The 19287-nt window shown below is 36.0% G+C and overlaps 1 protein-coding gene across 4 annotated transcripts in view; it reads left to right on the top strand.

Annotated features, from left to right (window-relative positions):
- The window catches only part of LOC136043198 (lutropin-choriogonadotropic hormone receptor-like), a 327975-nt gene that overhangs the window by 140664 nt on the left and 168024 nt on the right, over positions 1-19287 (top strand). For all 4 annotated transcript variants that reach the window (XM_065728133.1, XM_065728150.1, XM_065728140.1 and 1 more), the window contains one exon: positions 11796-11864. In XM_065728133.1, the coding sequence (XP_065584205.1) occupies positions 11796-11864 (69 nt within the window). The remainder of the gene's footprint in view (positions 1-11795; positions 11865-19287) is intronic.

Genomic DNA, 19287 nt, shown 5'->3' on the forward strand with positions numbered 1-19287 from the left:
AGAAATTACTCCGTATATGAAAGGGACTGTTCCCTCCTCAGCGCCCCGCTCTTTACGCTAAATTCTTTTACTGTTTCAAAAAGCAGAGTTGAGAGAAAGAGTCAGACTTTAGCGCATTGAGCGGGGTGTTGATGAGGGAACAGTCCCTTAAATTTAATATATTTAAAATCAGCTTAAAAATCAGATTCTTTTGATGTATCTATTTATATCAAAATTCCGTTTTTAGAGTTTCGGTTACTATTGAGCCGGGTCGCTCCCTATTTACAGTTCGTTACCATGAGCTGTTTGATACATCTGAGAAAATATTCTTCCTCGACAACATCAAAATTCCGTATTTCCTAGGAAAAAAAGATCAAACATTTGTAATATTTTGTTTTCAAGAAGAAAGTAGCCCCTTTATTTTCCTTTGAATATATTATTAATTTTGACTGTTAATAAAGCTGGGATATTGATGATAAATAATGAAATAAAAGCACTTATTGCAAAATAACTTGCAGAATTTCCGATCTTAGAAAACTTTTTTGAGGTTTGTTATAATTACCATGTAAAGGGATAAACTGTGGCGTAGGCTAATAAAGGAAGTTTGATGACGTTAATGCGGGCTAGAAGCCTGGATAAATAAGGGTAGTCGAGCACAAGCACCAAATTGATTGGTGCCGTTAAACTATTTTTATGGACGTCAATTGGAATTCCTATTTCAAGGCCTTTAGAGTGTTGCTGCTATTTTGACCCAGGAATCGCCTAACATACATTATAATTCCTTGCAGGGTAACTGATCTAAAAGGTTGCGGCGTGTCCATCTTATCCACTCAAATATGCGTGTGAAGCATTTTTTTTATTATAGGGCTATTACCTTCGGTCTGCATAGATGGCACCCCCTCTCTCCCCTCTGGAGATATATTTTAACACCTTCAAAATATTTTAATTGAAATGAACATATCACGATTTTAGTCTGATGTCGGTTGGGACAAAAATAACACGACAAGGGGGACTAGCTGCCCTCTGGCCACTGACGTGTTTTTATACAGATGTTAAAAGTTTCCAAGGGAATTAATCGACCGAGGGGTTGTTCGATACGACCACTCCTAGGAAATTTTTTCTTAGTAAAAAAATAAAAACCAAACTAGGACACGCCCTTTCTAAATTTAGTAACACTGAAAAGGCGGTGAATAAAACCGCGATGCTGAATGGCAGTTTATGCTTTCAATAGGGAATTTATTTTGTGTGAGGTTTTTTAAGGTTGAGATTTTCAGGTTCTTTACAGGTTGAGATTTGATCTGAACCTTTTTGACCCTCAAAGATATTTACAATGCCTATATTAATGCCACCAAACATCTGGAATTTTATTCAGTGAGCTTTCTACGACTGATTAAAAAAGGGCCTATTTTAGTTTTGGTGTTTCTTAATGTTTTTATTTTATACACTACTATTGACTTTCATGTGATTTCTATTTTCTTTGGATTGATAATGGCCAAGCAAAGGTCTCAGCAGATTCATGTATTCTTTTTTCACTGGTTTTCATTTACCCCATTTATTTGCTATCCCAAAGTTTCTCGTTTTGCTTAAGTGAATCAGTTGTCAAACTTAATTGTAAAGAGTGAGAACCGATAAGGTCACCAGCCCCTTCGTACATAACATAATTTATCTTTTTTTAAGTGTAAAATCGCTCTTTGCTTTCATGTCAAAATGTATATTTTCTTATTAATTCATCACTTTTTCCCTTTCGTTAAAAAACAAAGAAAATGACCAGCTAAATAGAAAGTTAAGAAAGTCAATTGGTATTTCGGAACAGCCCTCTTAGTTTGTAAAAAAGCGCCAATACTATTCAAGTCTTTAGAGAGACAAATAGTACATGAGACGCATCGCTCTTTAGTAAGTCAACGCTATTTCGTTGACTATGACTTGTGCCTCAGCATGTTTTCTTTTTAATTAATCAAATGTTTGCCTCTTTTAGTCTTGATGTTACAATACTTCATATTGCAACATCAACATTCTCTTAATACGGCAATTCGTTAATCCTTTTATCAAACCTCAAACTTTCTATCATCAGCTTCCATCCATTTATTCCCTAGCACCGGATTTGAAATTCCCCTCCGTTGAATAAATAAGACGCTTAGAATCACTTAGAAAATACTTTCTGAAAATATTGGAAATGGTTCTTGTCACTTGGTTATTTTCCACCTGTTTGTTTGCTTTCATTCTTGTCACAGATTAGACTGTTGCATTTCCATCACAAATCATTGGTGTATCCTATGAGCCTATCCTGATAGCATATTTCGAAACTGTTTTGCAATAGCAAACTGAAGAACCTGATGCTGTTTGACTATCAGATTCTTTTTCTAAAGGCTATTCTAGTGGTTATTTCGGAATCTGATCTTCCACTTGAGAACACCGTTCTTACGTGGGTCTTTTTCTACATTTTTTACTTCAGAGGCTTGGACAGATCAGATGCTTGAAACAAGATTCATATTTATAGATAGAATAAAGAAGTTTATAAAACCGGCTCATAAAACTGGATTGACAAGTTGCGAACTGCAGTGCAGCAAAATTTGTAAATCTACATTTCATTACCTACAGACTGACAAAATCAACAATCAGAACAACAACCTTGCTTTTGAGCAAGATTGTTAAATTTACAATCTAGATTATTAGCTCATGACCCCGATTGTCAGTAAAGCTACATTTCCAGATCTATATTTTCCGTGGAATGGCATATTTCACGATCCAGACAGCGAACCCGGTTTTAGAACCCGATTTAGAACCCGGTTTTCAGGGTTCACAGATTTTCAGTCATGAGAATAGCCGGAGAAAATCCGCGCAAAGGTGTAGATAACCGATTTCCGATTTTTTGAGTATTCAAAAATCGGCTTACTTCTGGTTTTACAACGAAATTGTTTTAGAGAAAAAATAGTAGTGACTTAAAGAGGTTAGCTACCTTAGGGATTTAAGCTGAGGGTTTTCACTTTTTTATTTTAAGACATGTTATATTATGAATCCAATAGACATATTAAATTCATATTTGGAATAGCATAGGGCTAATGTATAATGTGAGCTAATAATGGAGGACTAAAGAGAATTTTTTCATCTGAAATTTTTTCATCTGAAAAACTGCTACATTGAAACGCTTATGCTTGCATTTTTGACGAATTAGTAAAAATAACAGAAAAGTCATTTACCTCGGTTTGATCTAATTTAGGCAGGAGTACCATTCATCAGACGGCTTTTAGTTTTCGTAATGAATTCATGTTGAATTCCAGCGGATTTCTGAATTGAGTTAAGCATAGCTCAAACTTAAGTCCCATTCCTGAAAATGAGCGAAAGAAAATGACTTTTTCCTTGGGGGAGGGGGGCATAATGAAATGGGACCAGAGATAATAAATGTATTAAAGGAAGGAGAGATAAAGATTTGACCTTTGTTGCGTGGGGCCAGAATTCGAAAACTGGGCTTATTAAAAGATTGCTAATTATCTTTGACGGGACGGGGCGTGGAGATTAGTTTTTGAGAAAAATTTCACTTTGTACTCCCTCCTCTAGCGTTTAGCCATATATACGTTAAATGTCTTTCACGCAGTTTTTTTTTAGATACTTTACGTGTTTTTCAACAAGTTTAGTTCATAGAAACTTTTATTGGGACGTTAGTGTTACATAGTAATCCATCTGAGGATAATAACAATGTAAAGTACCTCAAGAGACACACAATTTTCTTTTTCTAATTTATTTTCGTATCTTTTTCCCTATGGGTTGGGGGCTTGCTTCTATTTTGTCTAAGACGAGAAATATTAAGCATGGTAAATATAAGATGGGAAGCCTGCACTAGCTTCGTAGTCATAAAGTAGGGGAATTGAGAGGGATTTAGAAAGAATAGAATCAAACATGTTTCCCAAGGGGCCAAGATCGTTGTATCTCGTATTGCCAGTGCTTGCTGGATCCTAACGATAAACGCAGATGGTAAGCATTCCAATTAATATTTCATCCTCCCTACCGACTGAATGAAGCAATGACAGTATTATTCGTAATGTCCCTGACTCGAATAGGGTGCACTCTTGAGGCAGTGGTGGAACCGAGGTTTCATTTCGGGAATTCAATTTCATTGATTGTGGGTTCGGTTTTTTTTTAGTTAAAAAAAGGCCTAACTGCGGCGACTTTATACTACAAAAATACTGATTATGCTTAGTTTTTCTTTTAGAAAAACTAGAGGCTTGGAAAAAAAAACTAGAGGGATTGGAAAGTAATGCGATTGCTGTAGATTCTGGTTATTTGGCCAATAAGTTGTGGAAACGTGGGGAATGCAATGCCGTGGGGAATGATGTTATCTTGGAATGTGTGAACATAATTTTTGATAAAAGAGAGATGTCTGGGGATTTTTATGCAAACCTTAATGAACTTCAGATTCTTTAATACAATTTTAGACCTACTGAAAGTATGTAGGATAATAGGATAAAGAGGACTAAGCTGCTTGAATAAGGAACAAATGATAATGAAAAGGTAGAATGAACATTGACGGCGTGAATAGTTTCACTTACATAAGTAGCAATATCGAACGTGGAAAGTAGATGCAGCGATTATAATAAAAAGTAAAAGAGCTCTGCCTTGGGGTGATTTTCATATGGCAGAATAAAAAAGTAAGTTTTGGCCAGTAGCGTAATTTTGTCAATATTCTGGAAAAAGGGAGGGTGCAAGTTTGAGACAGTTTTCCAAAATCAAGTGAGAATGACAGTGAAAACGGAAACATGAGCCACACAGTAACAAAAAAGGTGAGGATATACTACAGGAAACTGATCCGTTTCTGTGGATTCTTGAATTACGCTGGCTTATCTTAGTTTTTACAATATTTTTTGAGAAACTAAATTTCACTTGACTCAGGGGGACGTAAAACCGGGGTCTAGGGGGAGGAAAACTCAGTCTAGAAAAAGCAGCTGCACCCTCTGCCCCGTATCAAATTGTGCCCCTGCTTGGAACTAAAATTAGCTGAAGATAGTTTTGCTTAGTCGCTTGGATGACTGTATGACAAACGGCAATCTAGGCCTATGCGAAAATTATTGTTCAATCCCATTGCCAAGAGCTATGATGAAGGTAAATTTAAGATAGTAACAGGTTACTGATATATTTTGACATTTTTCTAAAAAGTGTGCTTTTTCGCAACCAAGCTTGCGAACCCAGCTTTTTCCAAATGCAATGACAGGAACTCATAAAGCTTCCACTGATTGGAAGTAAAATATTCATAGGGAGGATAATCCCTCCCTGAAGAGATTATATATGGACGAGGAGATATTGACAGCTTTGTCACCACAAGTGGCTCGGTAATACGAAGATTTGCTAATAGAGCCACAATCTGAATTGTTTATAACGTCTGGCGACGAATCTTTATATTTTTCTATGCATTGCCTAGTTTCTTTGTCGTCCTCACTGAATTTTACTCGTCCTGAAAACTTCTCAACCCCTTTGAAAGGGCTGATCATCTCAAAGCGATGTTAAAGTAAAATGAAAAATCTAAGATAAATGCTACTCTAAGTATAAGCGGATTTTCATGCCGTCTTTTGTATCTATCGCAAACGTTGAATAAACAGTTTTCCATATTTCTTTTTATATTTCTTTTGCCGACTTTACACTTTGTTTTGATCTCTATTATTTTCCTTTTTTCCTCTTTTATATTCCATCTGATTATTAGCAATTTTCTTGACGCAATTTTTTAGGGTCTTGAATCTTCGAAACTTTAATTTTAATACTCTAAATATTTCTTTTTTGTGTCCCAATGGTTGATATAAAAGGCACATACGTACGAGAGAATAAATACCCTTGTACGTTCTGGGCGATGGTAGGGGAACACGCGGAGGAATGGGGTACTAAGTTTAAAATGAATTTTATTAATTAGAAGGAGTCAATATAAAAGGCTACAAAATTTCATAAAAGAACATTGTATTGTTATAAACAAAGTTTCACCCTCATATTGTAAAAAGTGAACAAAATTATTATTTATTTAATAAAAATATAAAAAAAGTTCAAATGCCCCGTTCTGCGGCAAAACGGGGTGGTAGTTAAAACAGTATATCTAAATAAGTAGAACTGTTATTTGGGTTTTTATCTATTTTGATAAAGGGAAACATAAGTATTTTAAACATATTCTTTCACCAAATTAATCTGATTCTGATTAATTAAATTAACTAATGCCGTAGTTCAGCTGTACTGAGCTGGAGTAGGTGTAGCTATTGCCACTTGTTACATCACCTTTCTTGTCATCTAAAAATCGCCATCCCATTCCGCTCCTTACCTCCGTTCCACCCCGTGTTCCCATATAGACAAGAGGGCGATAACAAATAGTTTATGTCTTTTACTTGATTTTTATTGCTTATTTAAACTTTTCTTTTCTTTGTTAATCCCTTAGAAAAAAATTCAAATACTTTGACAGGGCTGATCATCTCAAAGCGATATTAAAGAAAAATGAAAAATCTTAAAGCAATTGCCAAGATATAAAACGTAAACGATAGAAAGAATAACAAAATATTCTGATAGATCAGTTTGTTTTGGCAAACTCATATGCTCTGCAATAAAATTAAACTGAGATGAATAAATTTGAATGACACTAGGCTGACTTTGACATTTGAATCTTGGATCCAAACAGAAGAAAGAACAACATTCTACGGTAATGCAAAGGAATGCAATTTTATATATATACGATCCTTCTCTTCATTTTAACATGTCATCTTTTATTGGAGCCTTAGCTTTTTTATTCAGAATCTGCCGTATTTTGTCTCTTAACTTTGGAATTGTCTTTGCGCTGTAAGTCTTAAGAATAAAGTATGCGTAATATTTAGTCAATCAAAGTAAAACTTTTGGAGGGGGCCTGATTTTATTTTGATGGAGGGCATATTGTAAATATAGGATAATTATACGGAAATATAATATGTTATACGGGAAACAATAGAAGTGTCAAAACTGGGAGGAGGAAAGAACCCCATCCTGACTAAACATCTAAAAAAATTACATCCAGTTGAACACTGAATGATTTCTATGGAGCGTATTACCCTTTTTTACGGAGCGTAAGTACCCTGCCCAGATATTTATCAATGCGGATTTTATATGACGAATTAACAACTGAAATACAATTGATAGTACTGTAAATCCTAGAAAATACAGCATCCAAAACACAAATGGCCCCCAAAAAGTCTTAATAAAAGACTGCCCCCTGTTATAACAGAAAGCAGAGTTATTTTAGCCTGAATAGACTACTTATAGTCTTTTTTATATTCGTTAGGATATGCACCGAAAAAACAGGGAAGAAACACAATTTTTTATGATCAGGGCAAGAACATCCTCCCATGCAAAAAAAAAATATATTTATATATATATACACATAATCTTAAAAGCTTTTATACAGCTATACATTCTTTTTTCTATTACTCCACTGTTTGCTGAGCTTTTTTGTAGGTGATAAACAAACAATTAAAAACTATTTGAAACTTTTAATATTACTTTGTTACTTAATTTAACCGAAAATGTTCCTTTCTATCGTGTCACTCCATTGGGAAAACCCCTTATTAAGTTAGGTACTGACAGAAAGGCTTTTAGTACAGAAAAGCTAAGTAGGGCAGTTCTTCTGTTCCTGTGGTTTTCGTAAACTGGGGAAGTAATTAAATTTGGTGAATGAAATTTAATTGAATTTGCTTGATTGAGCGAAGGGGGGAGGGAAATTATCTCCTTTGAAACAGTAGTTTGCTTAGTCTAATTTGAGTTTCCGATTTTCTTCATTGTTCGGGTAAACGCTTGAATCATAGACAGCGTAATAGCGCTGCCTAAGTAAAGAACGATGTGGACACAATGTCTTCTTCATTTTTTTGTTTGGTTAGACCAGGGTACTTCATATAAATGGAGTTGTCGTAAAAACTCCGGAAAGGGATTATTCCATTTGAAATCGAAAAAGCTAGCACTGCTTTTAATAGTCAGAAGGAATTGGAGGGAAACCAGTCTCCTCCACGCCCATCATTTCCCCAAACACATCCAAAGGAAATTTCGGGATTGCCATTTTGTTCGATGTAGTTGAAAGGTCTGGAAATTATGTCTTTAAGGATGACAGCCCCCTCAGAGCCCTCAGGGGAAGGGTTGTAAGTTATGCATTGAGGGCATATAAGGTTTCCATAGAAATGTGGGCTTATAAGCTTTGGAAGGGGTTCATTTTACTGGTAATCAGAAGTTGTTTTATTTATGCATTTTTAGAGGGCTAGTGTCCTTTTTAATAATAAAAAGTGATTGAAGTGCAGCTCTCCCCCCCCCCAAAAAAAACACACATACGAATCATTTCTCCAAACAAATCAAATCAAAATATTCAGATTGCCATTTTTATAGCTTAGTTGAAAGATCCAGAAATTTTGTCGTTGAGGATCCCCCCCCCCCGTGATCCTCAGGGCAAGGGCTGTAAGTTATTCCCTGGAGCATATAAGGTTTTTATAGAAAGGTTGGTCATATAAACCTCGGAGGGGCTCATTGGATTGATGATCAGAAGTTCTAGTGCCATTTAATAGTCAAAAGGGATTGGAGAAACCAGTCCCCTCCTCACACTGATAATATCGCCAAACACATCCAATCAAAATTCTGAAATAGCAATTTGGTTCAGCGTAGCTGAAAGGTTTAGAAATTGTGTCATTGAGGATGACACCACCACTCCTCCTCCCCACAGTCCTCAGGGTTGTGTCCTGGCTGCATATAAGTTTTTTATAGAAAGGGCGGTTGTATAAACCTCGAAGGGGGCTCATTGGATTGGTGATCAGAAGTTCTAATGCTAAGTTAACAATTAAAAGTGATTAGAGGGCAACCAGCCACCTCTCCAGACTGATAATTTCCCCAAACATATGCAATCAAATTTTGAGATAGTCCTTTTTCCAGATTAGTTGAAAGGTCCGGAAGTTATGTGTTTGAAGACAACAATCCCCCGACTCCTCATGGTTGCATAAACCCTGGAGGGGGCTTATTGGATCGGTGATCAGAATTTCTAATGGTAATTTAACGGTCAAAAGTGATTGGAGGGCAATCAGCCCCCTCCTCACACCGGTAATTTCCCCAAACACATCCAATCAAAATTCTGAAATAGTAATTTTGTTCATCGTAGTTGAAAGGTTCAGAAATTTTGTTTTTGAGGATGACAACTCCTCCATAGCCTCAGGGTAAGGGTTGTAGGTTACGCCCTGAGGGCATATAAGGTTCTTACAGAAATGGTGGTCTTATAAAATTTTTAGGGGGTTCATTGGATTGGTAATCAGAAGTTATAGTGCCCTTTTTAGAAGTCAAAGTGATCGGAGGGCATTTATCTTCCTCCCCTCTCCCCACGCGTCGTATTTTCCCGAATTGTATCTGATAGAAATTTTAAGATGGCCATTTGTTGTCGTAAAAACTTCGAAAAGGGCTCATTTGATCGGAAAAGAAAGGGCTAGTGCCCCCTTTAATAGTCAAAAGTGATTGGAGAGTAACCAGCCCACATCCAGCCCACATCCCCCGTCCATTATTTTCCCAAACACCTCCAATCAAAACTTAGAAATAGCTATTTTGTTTGACGTAGTTTAAAGGTCTGGAAATTACGTCTTTGATGATGAGACCATTGCAACCCTCAGTATAAGGGTTCTAAGTTATGCCACGAAGACATATAAGGTTTTTATGAAATGGATGGTCGTATAAACTTCGGATGGGGCTCTTTGGATTGGAAATTGGAAGTTTAAGTGCTCTTTTTAAGAACCAAAATAATCGGAAGCAGATAACTCCCCCCTCACGTCATTTTTTTCCAAATGCATCCCATAGAAGTTTTGTGATAGCCATTAGTTAAAAAAAAGATCCAAAGATCACATAAAAAGGCCTTCGGGGTTGACAATCCCCTCTCCCAGAGTTAGGGGTAATGGTTATAAGTTATGCCCGGGGGTATGTAAGCTTCTTATGAAAGGGGTGATGAACTTTAAAGGAGGCTCATTTGATTGGAAATGTATTGTTCTAGTACCCATTTTAAGAATCAAACATGATGGAGGGAAAATAGCCCACCCCTCTCTCTCAAGTCTTCTTTTCCCTAAACGCATTCGGTCGAAACTGTGATATAGCCATTTTATAACCAATAGTCCAAAGAACATTTAACAATGTCTTCGGTAATCAAATATATGGAATATTTAGGCGGATATTGAACTGAATCAAAACAAACTATGAGCACGTGGACTTTCAAAAAGGTGACAAAGCAATATCTCAAGAACCACTTATTTTATTAAGTTAGACTTTTAACAGCAAATTGTGAGGGTATTTTGAAATAGCCAGAAGGCACTATGTGTGTACTTTTAATATTACCACTACACTTACTATAACTAATGACGCTAAGGGTATTAAGGTAAAACTTCTAGGGAACGTTGGGGGAGGGGGTAAATGAACGATAAAGCTGTACGCATGTAAGTTTTCAAAAGGACATATAACAGGCAGAACCTATGGACATATCATAGGCAGTACCATTATATAATAACTAGAAATGCCATAGAAACATTTAAAGGAGCTGATTCGATTCAAAATTAAAAGTTCTAGTTGCCTTTCTAAGAGTAAAAAGAGATTGGAGGGCAAGCAGCCCTTCTCTCAAGCTTATTCATTTTCAAACACGTCCAATAGAGATTTTGAGACAGCCATTTTGTTCAGCGTAGTAGAACGTTCCAGCAACTTTAGGGATATTTAGGGGTGTGTCTTTCGGGGATGCGTCTTTAGGGATGTTGGGAATGTCAACCACCCATTATTATGCAATTGGCCCAATATGCTTTAAAACTAAATGTTACCTCCAAACTAAATTAAAAGGTATTGTGTTTGCGGTAGCCAATAAGACACTTCTGCAATATATGGAGAATGACTCTGGGTATTAATTGGAAATTTTGGGGCTACTGTTATTACTACTTCTGCTCTTACAATTTAAACAAATAGAAAGATTGCAAGTGTGCCCAGGTTGTCAAAGAGCATAGATATGATTTTTTAGGAATGATACTAAGTTTATTTTTCAGGTCAACTTGAGAAGGTATAACATTAAATTAAAAGAAAAATACTATTCGTGTAAAGATTACAAAGTGCTGATGAAGTTTCTCCCAATATGTAGATAACAAGCCAAACTATGGATTCTTAAAAAAAAACAAAAAGATGTAAGTTTTTTCATGAAAAAGACTTTGTCAATAAAAAACGAACAGAATTAATTTAGATTTTTTTTACAAAAAAAAATCAAAGAAAAGCGAAGAGCTACATTAAGCCAAAAATGAGCAGAAATAAAGTCAAATAATCTTTCAAGTGTCATACTACCACACATCACTATCAATAAATCAATGAAACTCGAAACGAAATGAAATTACAATAAGTAGCCGAGTCAAACTAAAAACAAGAAAAATTAACATTAGTAGGACTGATATCCCCCATGTCATCTCAAAACCAGAATTGAATTTGCGCAAAGTAGGTTTTAAATGTTTTCACTTTTTTTACTTTAATAAATAGAAAAATATTAATATTTTAAGGAATAAATATCAGTACATTTATATTAAACTGACCATCCACGTTAATTTGTTTTTTAGTAAAAGGCAAATTTTGTTCTGGTCTTGAGAAGATATGAGGGCCATCTGTTTTTTAGAGTTTCGGTTACTATTTAGCTGATTCGCTCCTTACTTCCAGTTCGTTACCACGAACTGGTTGAAAATAAAAACGAAAAACTTTTTTGAGGAGCATGATTGCTTCATTTGCTACGTCAGATATGCCCTTTACGTCGAATGGCTTCCAATAATAATGTCAAACTAATTTATTTTGTAAACTTGCAGGTATCTTCAAGGGAACCGCATCTATTCCATTCCAATTGCTATTAAGAAACTGAAGTCACTTCAAGAACTGTAAGTTGGTTGAATTTATCTTTATAAAGTGTGCGATTCTTTTTACAGCTATTTAAAATGAAACAAAAAAAATACTTAGAAACTTTCAATTGTTCACCAGTGGTGCCAATTCTCGAAAATGTAGGGGAAGGGGCAAAGATTTTTGTTTCTTAATAAAGATGCCAGAAAAAAACTTTAAGCAAACATACCTAAAACAGCAGCGACTTCATTACTTGGCAAAACCGTCGACTAGTCTATCAAATCCAGTTTCTTTCCCTCCTCTGTTTTTTTTCAACGGCCATTATCATGAGATCACTGAGTCTGTCGTTTCCCATCGTCGATCGTAGAAGTCCTTCACACGCCCTAATGTTCAGAAGAATGGTTCATTGCTGGCAGTGGTCACAGGCAAAGTAGCAACTAGCTTCATCAGTTTTAGCACTGCAGAATAGGCAACTGGGAGATCAGATAAGATTTCGATAGCACGAAGAATATTCATTTTTGAAATATCACTTTTTGACAGATGCAGATTTGCAAGAGAAAGCTGGGGTTCTACGGCATGGTCATTCACATTGAGAATCCCTTGATAATGATACATAACCCTTTCCACTTTCAAAAGTTCGAGAAAATTGGAACTTGAGGGATCGAAGGCAGATAAAGCGTCGATCAGAGTCATATTTTGCATGAAACCTTGGTGCATCTCGTTCGTGAGATCGAGATGCGCCCTAACACGCCCTAACACGTCCTTCACACGCCCTAATGTTCAGAAGAATGGTTCATTGCTGGCAGTGGTCACAGGCAAAGTAGCAACTAGCTTGGTTTGAAAGAAACTTCTTTTAGCGAATGGAAATGGCTTGACTTCTCTTGCTTCGAGCACTAGTTTTGGATTATGGAGATTTCAATTCCTGGATTTCATGTAAAGCCAAGAGTTCAGGTACGACTTTGCTTAAGTTGTTTCATTGGCCATAATTTCTCAGCTTTTTGAATGTCTCAATGTCCCAGAAATCAGTGCAGGTGTCTTATAAATCAGCTAACTTTTGGGTTTATCAGTTGCTCTAATAAACAATTTACGATGACTAATACTTTTTCCATTATGTGCAAAGTTGATACAAAAGAGGCAGAGTTCATTTGTCCAGTAGTCATTTTGCTTCACCCGCTACCTCGCCGTTGGAACTATCAGAAACTGCGACAAGCATAGTAACAATGCAATGGAATATTACCTTCACCTTCGAAATGATGCGGAATGCGTAAAACCAGCGAGTCTGGACGGTCCTCTCAAGCTCCAAGACTTTTTGCCCCCTAATACGCTGGGATTCCACAAATAGCTCGTGTTGAGTATTGTTGCATGATATAAATGTGTAAAGTCTTTGCTCCACATACTCCGAAAAATTCCTAAACATTTTTTGGACAAACTCCTAAAAATTTGCTGATATTTCTTAGGCAGTCAGTCAAAACCAAGTTTAATATGTGGGCGTGAGAGTGTACATAAACTGCATGAGGTACCTTTTCCCTAAGCATTGCTTGAACCCTGTTAAAATCCCTAATCATAACAGTTGTGCTGTATTGTGCATCACACAGCATCAAATCTACACCAAGCTTTACCATAGTTTCAAAAATCGAGGTGGATAAGCTCTCGGTGTCTAATTTTTGCATGTGATTGGTGAATCTGATCGATCGCTCCTCTTCTTTTCTATTTGATATGTACCTGAGTACACAAATCGAGGTGGATAAGCTCTCGTTATCTAATTTGTGCATGTGATAGGAGCCAATTGGTCGCTCCTCTACTTTTCCATTTGATATGTACATGAATTCAGAAATCGAGGTGGATTAGCTGTCTAATTCGTGCATGTGATAGCAGCTGATTGGTCGCTTCTCTACTTTTCCATTTTATATGTACCTGAGTACACAAATCGATGTGGATAAGCTCTGGTTGTCTAATTTGTGCATGTGATAGAAACCAATTGGTCACTCCTCTACTTTTCCATTTGATAGGTAACTGAGTACACAAATCGTGGTGGATAAGCTCTTGTTGTCTAATTTGTGCATGTGATAGGAGCCGATTGGTCGCTCCTCTACTTTTCCATTTGATATGTACATGAATTCAGAAATCGAGGTGGATTAGCTTTCGTTGTCTAATTTGTGCATATGATAGCAGCTGATTGGTCGCTTCTCTACTTTTCCATTTGATATGTACCTGAGTACCCAAATCGAAGTGGATAAGCACTCGTTGTCTAATTTGTGCATGTGATAGCAACCAATTGGTCGCTCCTCTACTTTTCCATTTGATATGTACGTGAGTACACAAATCGAGGTGGATAAGCTCTTGTTGTCTAATTTGTCCATGTGATAGCAGACGATTGTTTGCTCCTCTACTTTTACATTTGATATGTACCTGAGTACACAAATCGAGGTGGATAAGCTCTCGGTGTCATGATTTATGCAGGTAATAGCAGCCGATCGGTCGCTCCTCTACTTTTTATTTGATGTGTACCTAAGAAGGATCGCTAATAGTCTTTCTTAGAAACGTCATTTATCTCGCCGACAAGAAGAGCAAAGTAATTAGCTGATTTTACTTCTGAAATAATGTCTTGGCGCAAGGCATTTCCTATCAGTCTAACTGCTTCATTTTGGTACTGATCACTGCAATAGTTACCAAATCGGCGCTGTAACTTGTTCTTCAGTTTTTTGTTCACTTTAGACATTACCTCTATCAATTCGGCCAAATTACCTTAGTTTGCAGATGTTTTTGCTTCGTCATGACCCCTTAAAGCCAGACCCTGGTGACCAAGAAAGCAAATAACGCGGAAAATGTACTTCACATGATCTCTATTTTCCTAAACCTCTTGAGATCTAGATTGAATTCAAGCATTCGCTATAGATCTCGAAGTATCAGTGCTAAAAAAAGGATAAAGATCCTCCTGAGCCATTACTGGTGCATAGGGCATCAAGTCGACGTTTCAGTTGATGAGTGTTTTTTACAGGGACAAGTAGTAAGCTTGTCACCTACTTTAGTATCAGTACTAGTTATCTTAGATTCCACCCATGCTGACATACAATTCCCATGTCTTTTATGACTATCGAGTTGCTTTAATAGAACAGAACTGTCAAACTACTTGCAAAATACTGATTCAATGAAAGTCCTTTTTCCAACAGTTTCTCCATCCCTTACAGTCGCCATAGAAAAATGGCGGTAAGCAAAACAAACACAGAATTAAATTTTTTTTTAGTATTCAATCCATTCATAAGTTTTATAATAATGTGCACTGAATTTCCTTCCCTTAGAAGTGGTAGCTGGATATCTCTCAAGAAAAGGTTGAGCCGGTTTTTCGTGACGTGTGCTAAGCAAAATGAAAAATGGTGGTAAGCAAAACAAACACAGAATTAAATTTTTTTTTAGTATTCAATCCATTCATAAGTTTTATAATAATGTGCACTGAATTTCCTTCCCTTAGAAGTGGTAGCTGGATATCTCTCAAGAAAAGGTTGAGCCGGTTTTTCGTGACGTGTCGTAGAAATATCCAAGAGAGTTTTTTGACTGCTACTGCTATTGGAATCCACACGGGGTTCAGGGATGCAGACCGGACTTTCATACTGACCTGAGCCATTTATTGTTCCACTTGTTTCTGAAAGACTGTCACAGGCAGGGTGTATCTCCACTAACCAGAAACTTGGAGCGCTGACACTATTGCCAGTTTCTTCATTTTTTTCCCCATCTTCACTGTAAAAAAAAATCCAAAGTTTGTAGTCACTTTTTACTCATAGTTTGATTACAAATTCTTCACAAGAACGAAATATTAATACTGACCAGCTGAAGCTTAGTTTTGAATGAACCCTACTCAGAAATAACATTTCTGGGCGAGGATTGGTTAATAAAATAACGTAGACGAGCGAATGTAGACGCGCTCATAGACATTTCAAAACACTCCTGATGGTGAAATTGGGGTGGTACAAGGGTGGGACGGACGGTACATTTCGAAACTAGATCATCGAAAAGCTTCAGTGCTATTTAATAGCTGTGAAAGAACGAAGCACAGGGGTGACAAATAAAAACGACCAGTTAGCCAGTTTTGCTTGTCTGATATAGCACATAAATAAAATAGAAAATATCTGTGAAATATAAATAAGAAAGTAATTTTCAAAGTGTAGGGGGAGTGTACCTCTTCCCCCCTAATTGGTACTTCGGTTTGTCAAGAAATGAATTTCTTAAAGAAATGAAGAACATTTGGACTCGCTTTGAGTATATTTTAATTATTTGAACAAAGAAAATTGCGTGGCACCATCCAAAACTTAACTTTATAAATTTGTTTTTAAGCACTAAAATCTATGTTAAAATTATACACTTCCATTTTGTCATTCATTCATGATTTATCTTCTTTTCGGGAAAATGCTACATTTAAACTTCATCATAAAACTTCCCACTTCTAAACTCTAAAAAAGAAGATACTTCCCGTCATTGGGACTACTGTTATAACAGCTGATTCTTCAAACTTCAACTTATCTGACATTTATTGACATAGCTACAGAGTTGTCAGTGGGTGAAAAAATAACTTGATTTTCCACGATTTCTTGGTTAACTTAGTGATTTTCTTCAATAATCTAGTGATTTACGTACTGATTTAGTGATTTGTTTCTTTAGGCAATATAAAAAATCACTTTAAATAGTGATATATCACTAGGGTTGGTAACCCTGCATAGCTAGGAAGTTTGAGCAGCCAAGAGTCGGGTTTTAGCACCTTTTCGCCCGTGGGTTTCCTGAAGCATGAGATTTAGTTTTTCCCAGAGACAAAGCCTTATTCTGATATACTTCAGAATGATGGAAAGTACCTATTTTTAATTGTAGTGTAGATTATTGTAAAGGAAGTTTTCAGTTTATTTTGTTGAGGGGTGTTAGCTTAGGTCTGAGTGACAACAAAGTATCAGTGAGGAATATACATAGATATATTATTGAATTTGGGAGATATGGGTGCAATAAAGAACGTATCCAGGCTTTTGTTTCGGGTGGAAGGGAATTACAAAGAAAACGCATAAAAAATTCGTCTACATTCATTTTATTATGTTTTGACGAGTTGGATATACATTGGGGGGGATTCAAGTCCTTGGGATACGGCCTTGGGTGCAATATCCCGTTGATGGTATGAAAAGGCTTAGTTTATCTTTTTCTCTCTTTCACTGTATCTATTTTAGGTACGCGTTTCACGCAGACTTTTTATTTTTATTTTTATTAGAAAAATGCTTGTCTTAATATCTTTGCCGAAACTAAGATTTATCCAATAATTGCATTTTAAATGACGAGAAGGCACACACATTTAACTCTCTCTCGTTTTTTTTTTATTATTATTTGAAGTCAGAGGATGTTCCTTCTATCACTAGCTAGGCAACAGGTAGGCTTATTCTACCGACTTTCCAAAGTCACATCTGAAATCAGAGTGACCTCCACAGTTTCAATTCTTATCAAAAGAATTCCAAAATGTAATAAAAAAGTAAATAAAGACAATAGAAAAGTTTAACCAATAAGCATACCAATACGCCTTCCTTGTGGCAACTAAAACCGACGGGGACAATGTAGAATAATATAGAGTTAAACCAAAGGTGAAAAAAAAAACCTAAAGCAACTCAGGCTCTAAAAAAGAAAGGGCTGAAAAGAAACCAAAAGTAATTTAAGATTTCTAGATAATAATGAAAGAGAACAAATAAATAAAGTTTAAAGAAATCTACTAAAACGAAAATAAGGAATCCAGTGTAGCGTACAATTGGGATTTACTTCTGTCAAATTCTGAAAACAAATCAACTTTTGTCATGTTCTATTTGTCAAACTTTAAACTTTCTTCTGAGATAAATAATTTTTTCTAACAAAAAGTGGCAGAAACAAGGTGGACAAGTGAAATTTCTAGGTGTCTTGACAGTCAAAGGTCTAGATTGCAGTTCTTATGCTTCACAGAAGCATGTTTGCTGGTCTATCCTTATTTGATATCCAACTGACATAAGGACAGCATTTTATGCCAAATTTAGAAGAAAAGGGGTTTAAGATTTCCCAAATTGAGTAGCCAAACGTTGCTTTGTGAACACTCCGTCATTATTCATTAAATTTCCCTTCAAAATTAATTAAATAAAAATAATTGCAAGGTATATCAACAAAACTAGCTAAAAAAAAACTTACTCGTGATAATTTTAAACATCTGTAGGATTCTGAAAATTATCACTCTTTTTTGAAAAAAAAAGGCCCCAAAAAACATGATATTCTCTTAGGAACAGATAAATCTGCAGGCAGCCATCATAGAATAAAAGAAAAATTCATAAGGTTCACAATACCCTTTCATTGTAGTCTTTCGTATCGATTAATTTAGTATTCAGTAATAACTCTCTAAAGAAAACAAAAGTAAGCTCAGTTTTCAGTAAGGCACTAGTTTTTAGAGTCCTACAGACATTGGAAAATATCACAAATCAATTTATGAGTTAGTTTTCTAGATAAAATTTATGTAATCTGCGAAGCAATAATTTTTGTTCGTTTTAAGTTTCAACTTTACTCTTTACTTCCATAACAAACACTTTGTTTTTTTTTAAACTAACCTTTGCTTGTTACACACCACAAGATATGTGTAACTTTGTCACATAACTAAAGAATCCAAAGAGTATGCTGCCACCAGTTTCTATGACAAATTCTACGTAAAAACATCAATCACTTTAATGAAAATAGGAATTTTTTTTTTCATTTGGGGTTTATTTAGATTTCACTTGTTGAAGGGGCCGGGAGGAGGAATATAAGAGAGGAGAGATCGTAGAGCTTTACTTTAGGGTTTCTTATAATAAGGATTATAACAATATCCTTAATATGCTTTCCAGCCTTTCCAATACAGAGATGGCACCAAAAATTGTTGTCTTTGGTTCTATTTGGCACATTGCGGTGGATTTATTATAAGAAATTTTCAACAGACATTGTTGATAGAATCACTAGCTATTAATGTAGCCGTTAGACATCGTTCATATTGCAAAAGCTTGCTAGCCCTGGTAGAAAAAAGAGAAATTAATAAGAAGATGCATGCTAATCATACAAACAGGGATTTTCCTTGTTTTCCACGATGGAGGGCTCAAAACCCCCGGCTGAGGAATTAGACCAATACAGAGATGGCACTAAAAATTGTTGTATTTGGTTCCATTTGACACATTGTGGTGGATTTGTTAAAAGGAGTTTTTAACAGGCATTGTTGATAGAATCAGTAGCTATTAATGTAAGTGTAGCCATTAGACATCTCTAATATTGCAAAAGCTTGCTAGCCCTGGCAGAAAAAAGAGAAATTAATAAGGAAATGCCTGCTAATCATGCACAAAAAGGATTTTCCTTGTTTTCCACGATGGAGGGCTCAAAACCTCCACCTGAGGAATTAGACCATGAAAAACATATTTACGGTCTCACAGTTTTTATTATCCAGCTTTCTTGTCCTTAAGGGAC

Source organism: Artemia franciscana, chromosome 2 (assembly GCF_032884065.1).
Source record: "Artemia franciscana chromosome 2, ASM3288406v1, whole genome shotgun sequence".
NCBI classification, from domain to species: domain Eukaryota; kingdom Metazoa; phylum Arthropoda; class Branchiopoda; order Anostraca; family Artemiidae; genus Artemia; species Artemia franciscana.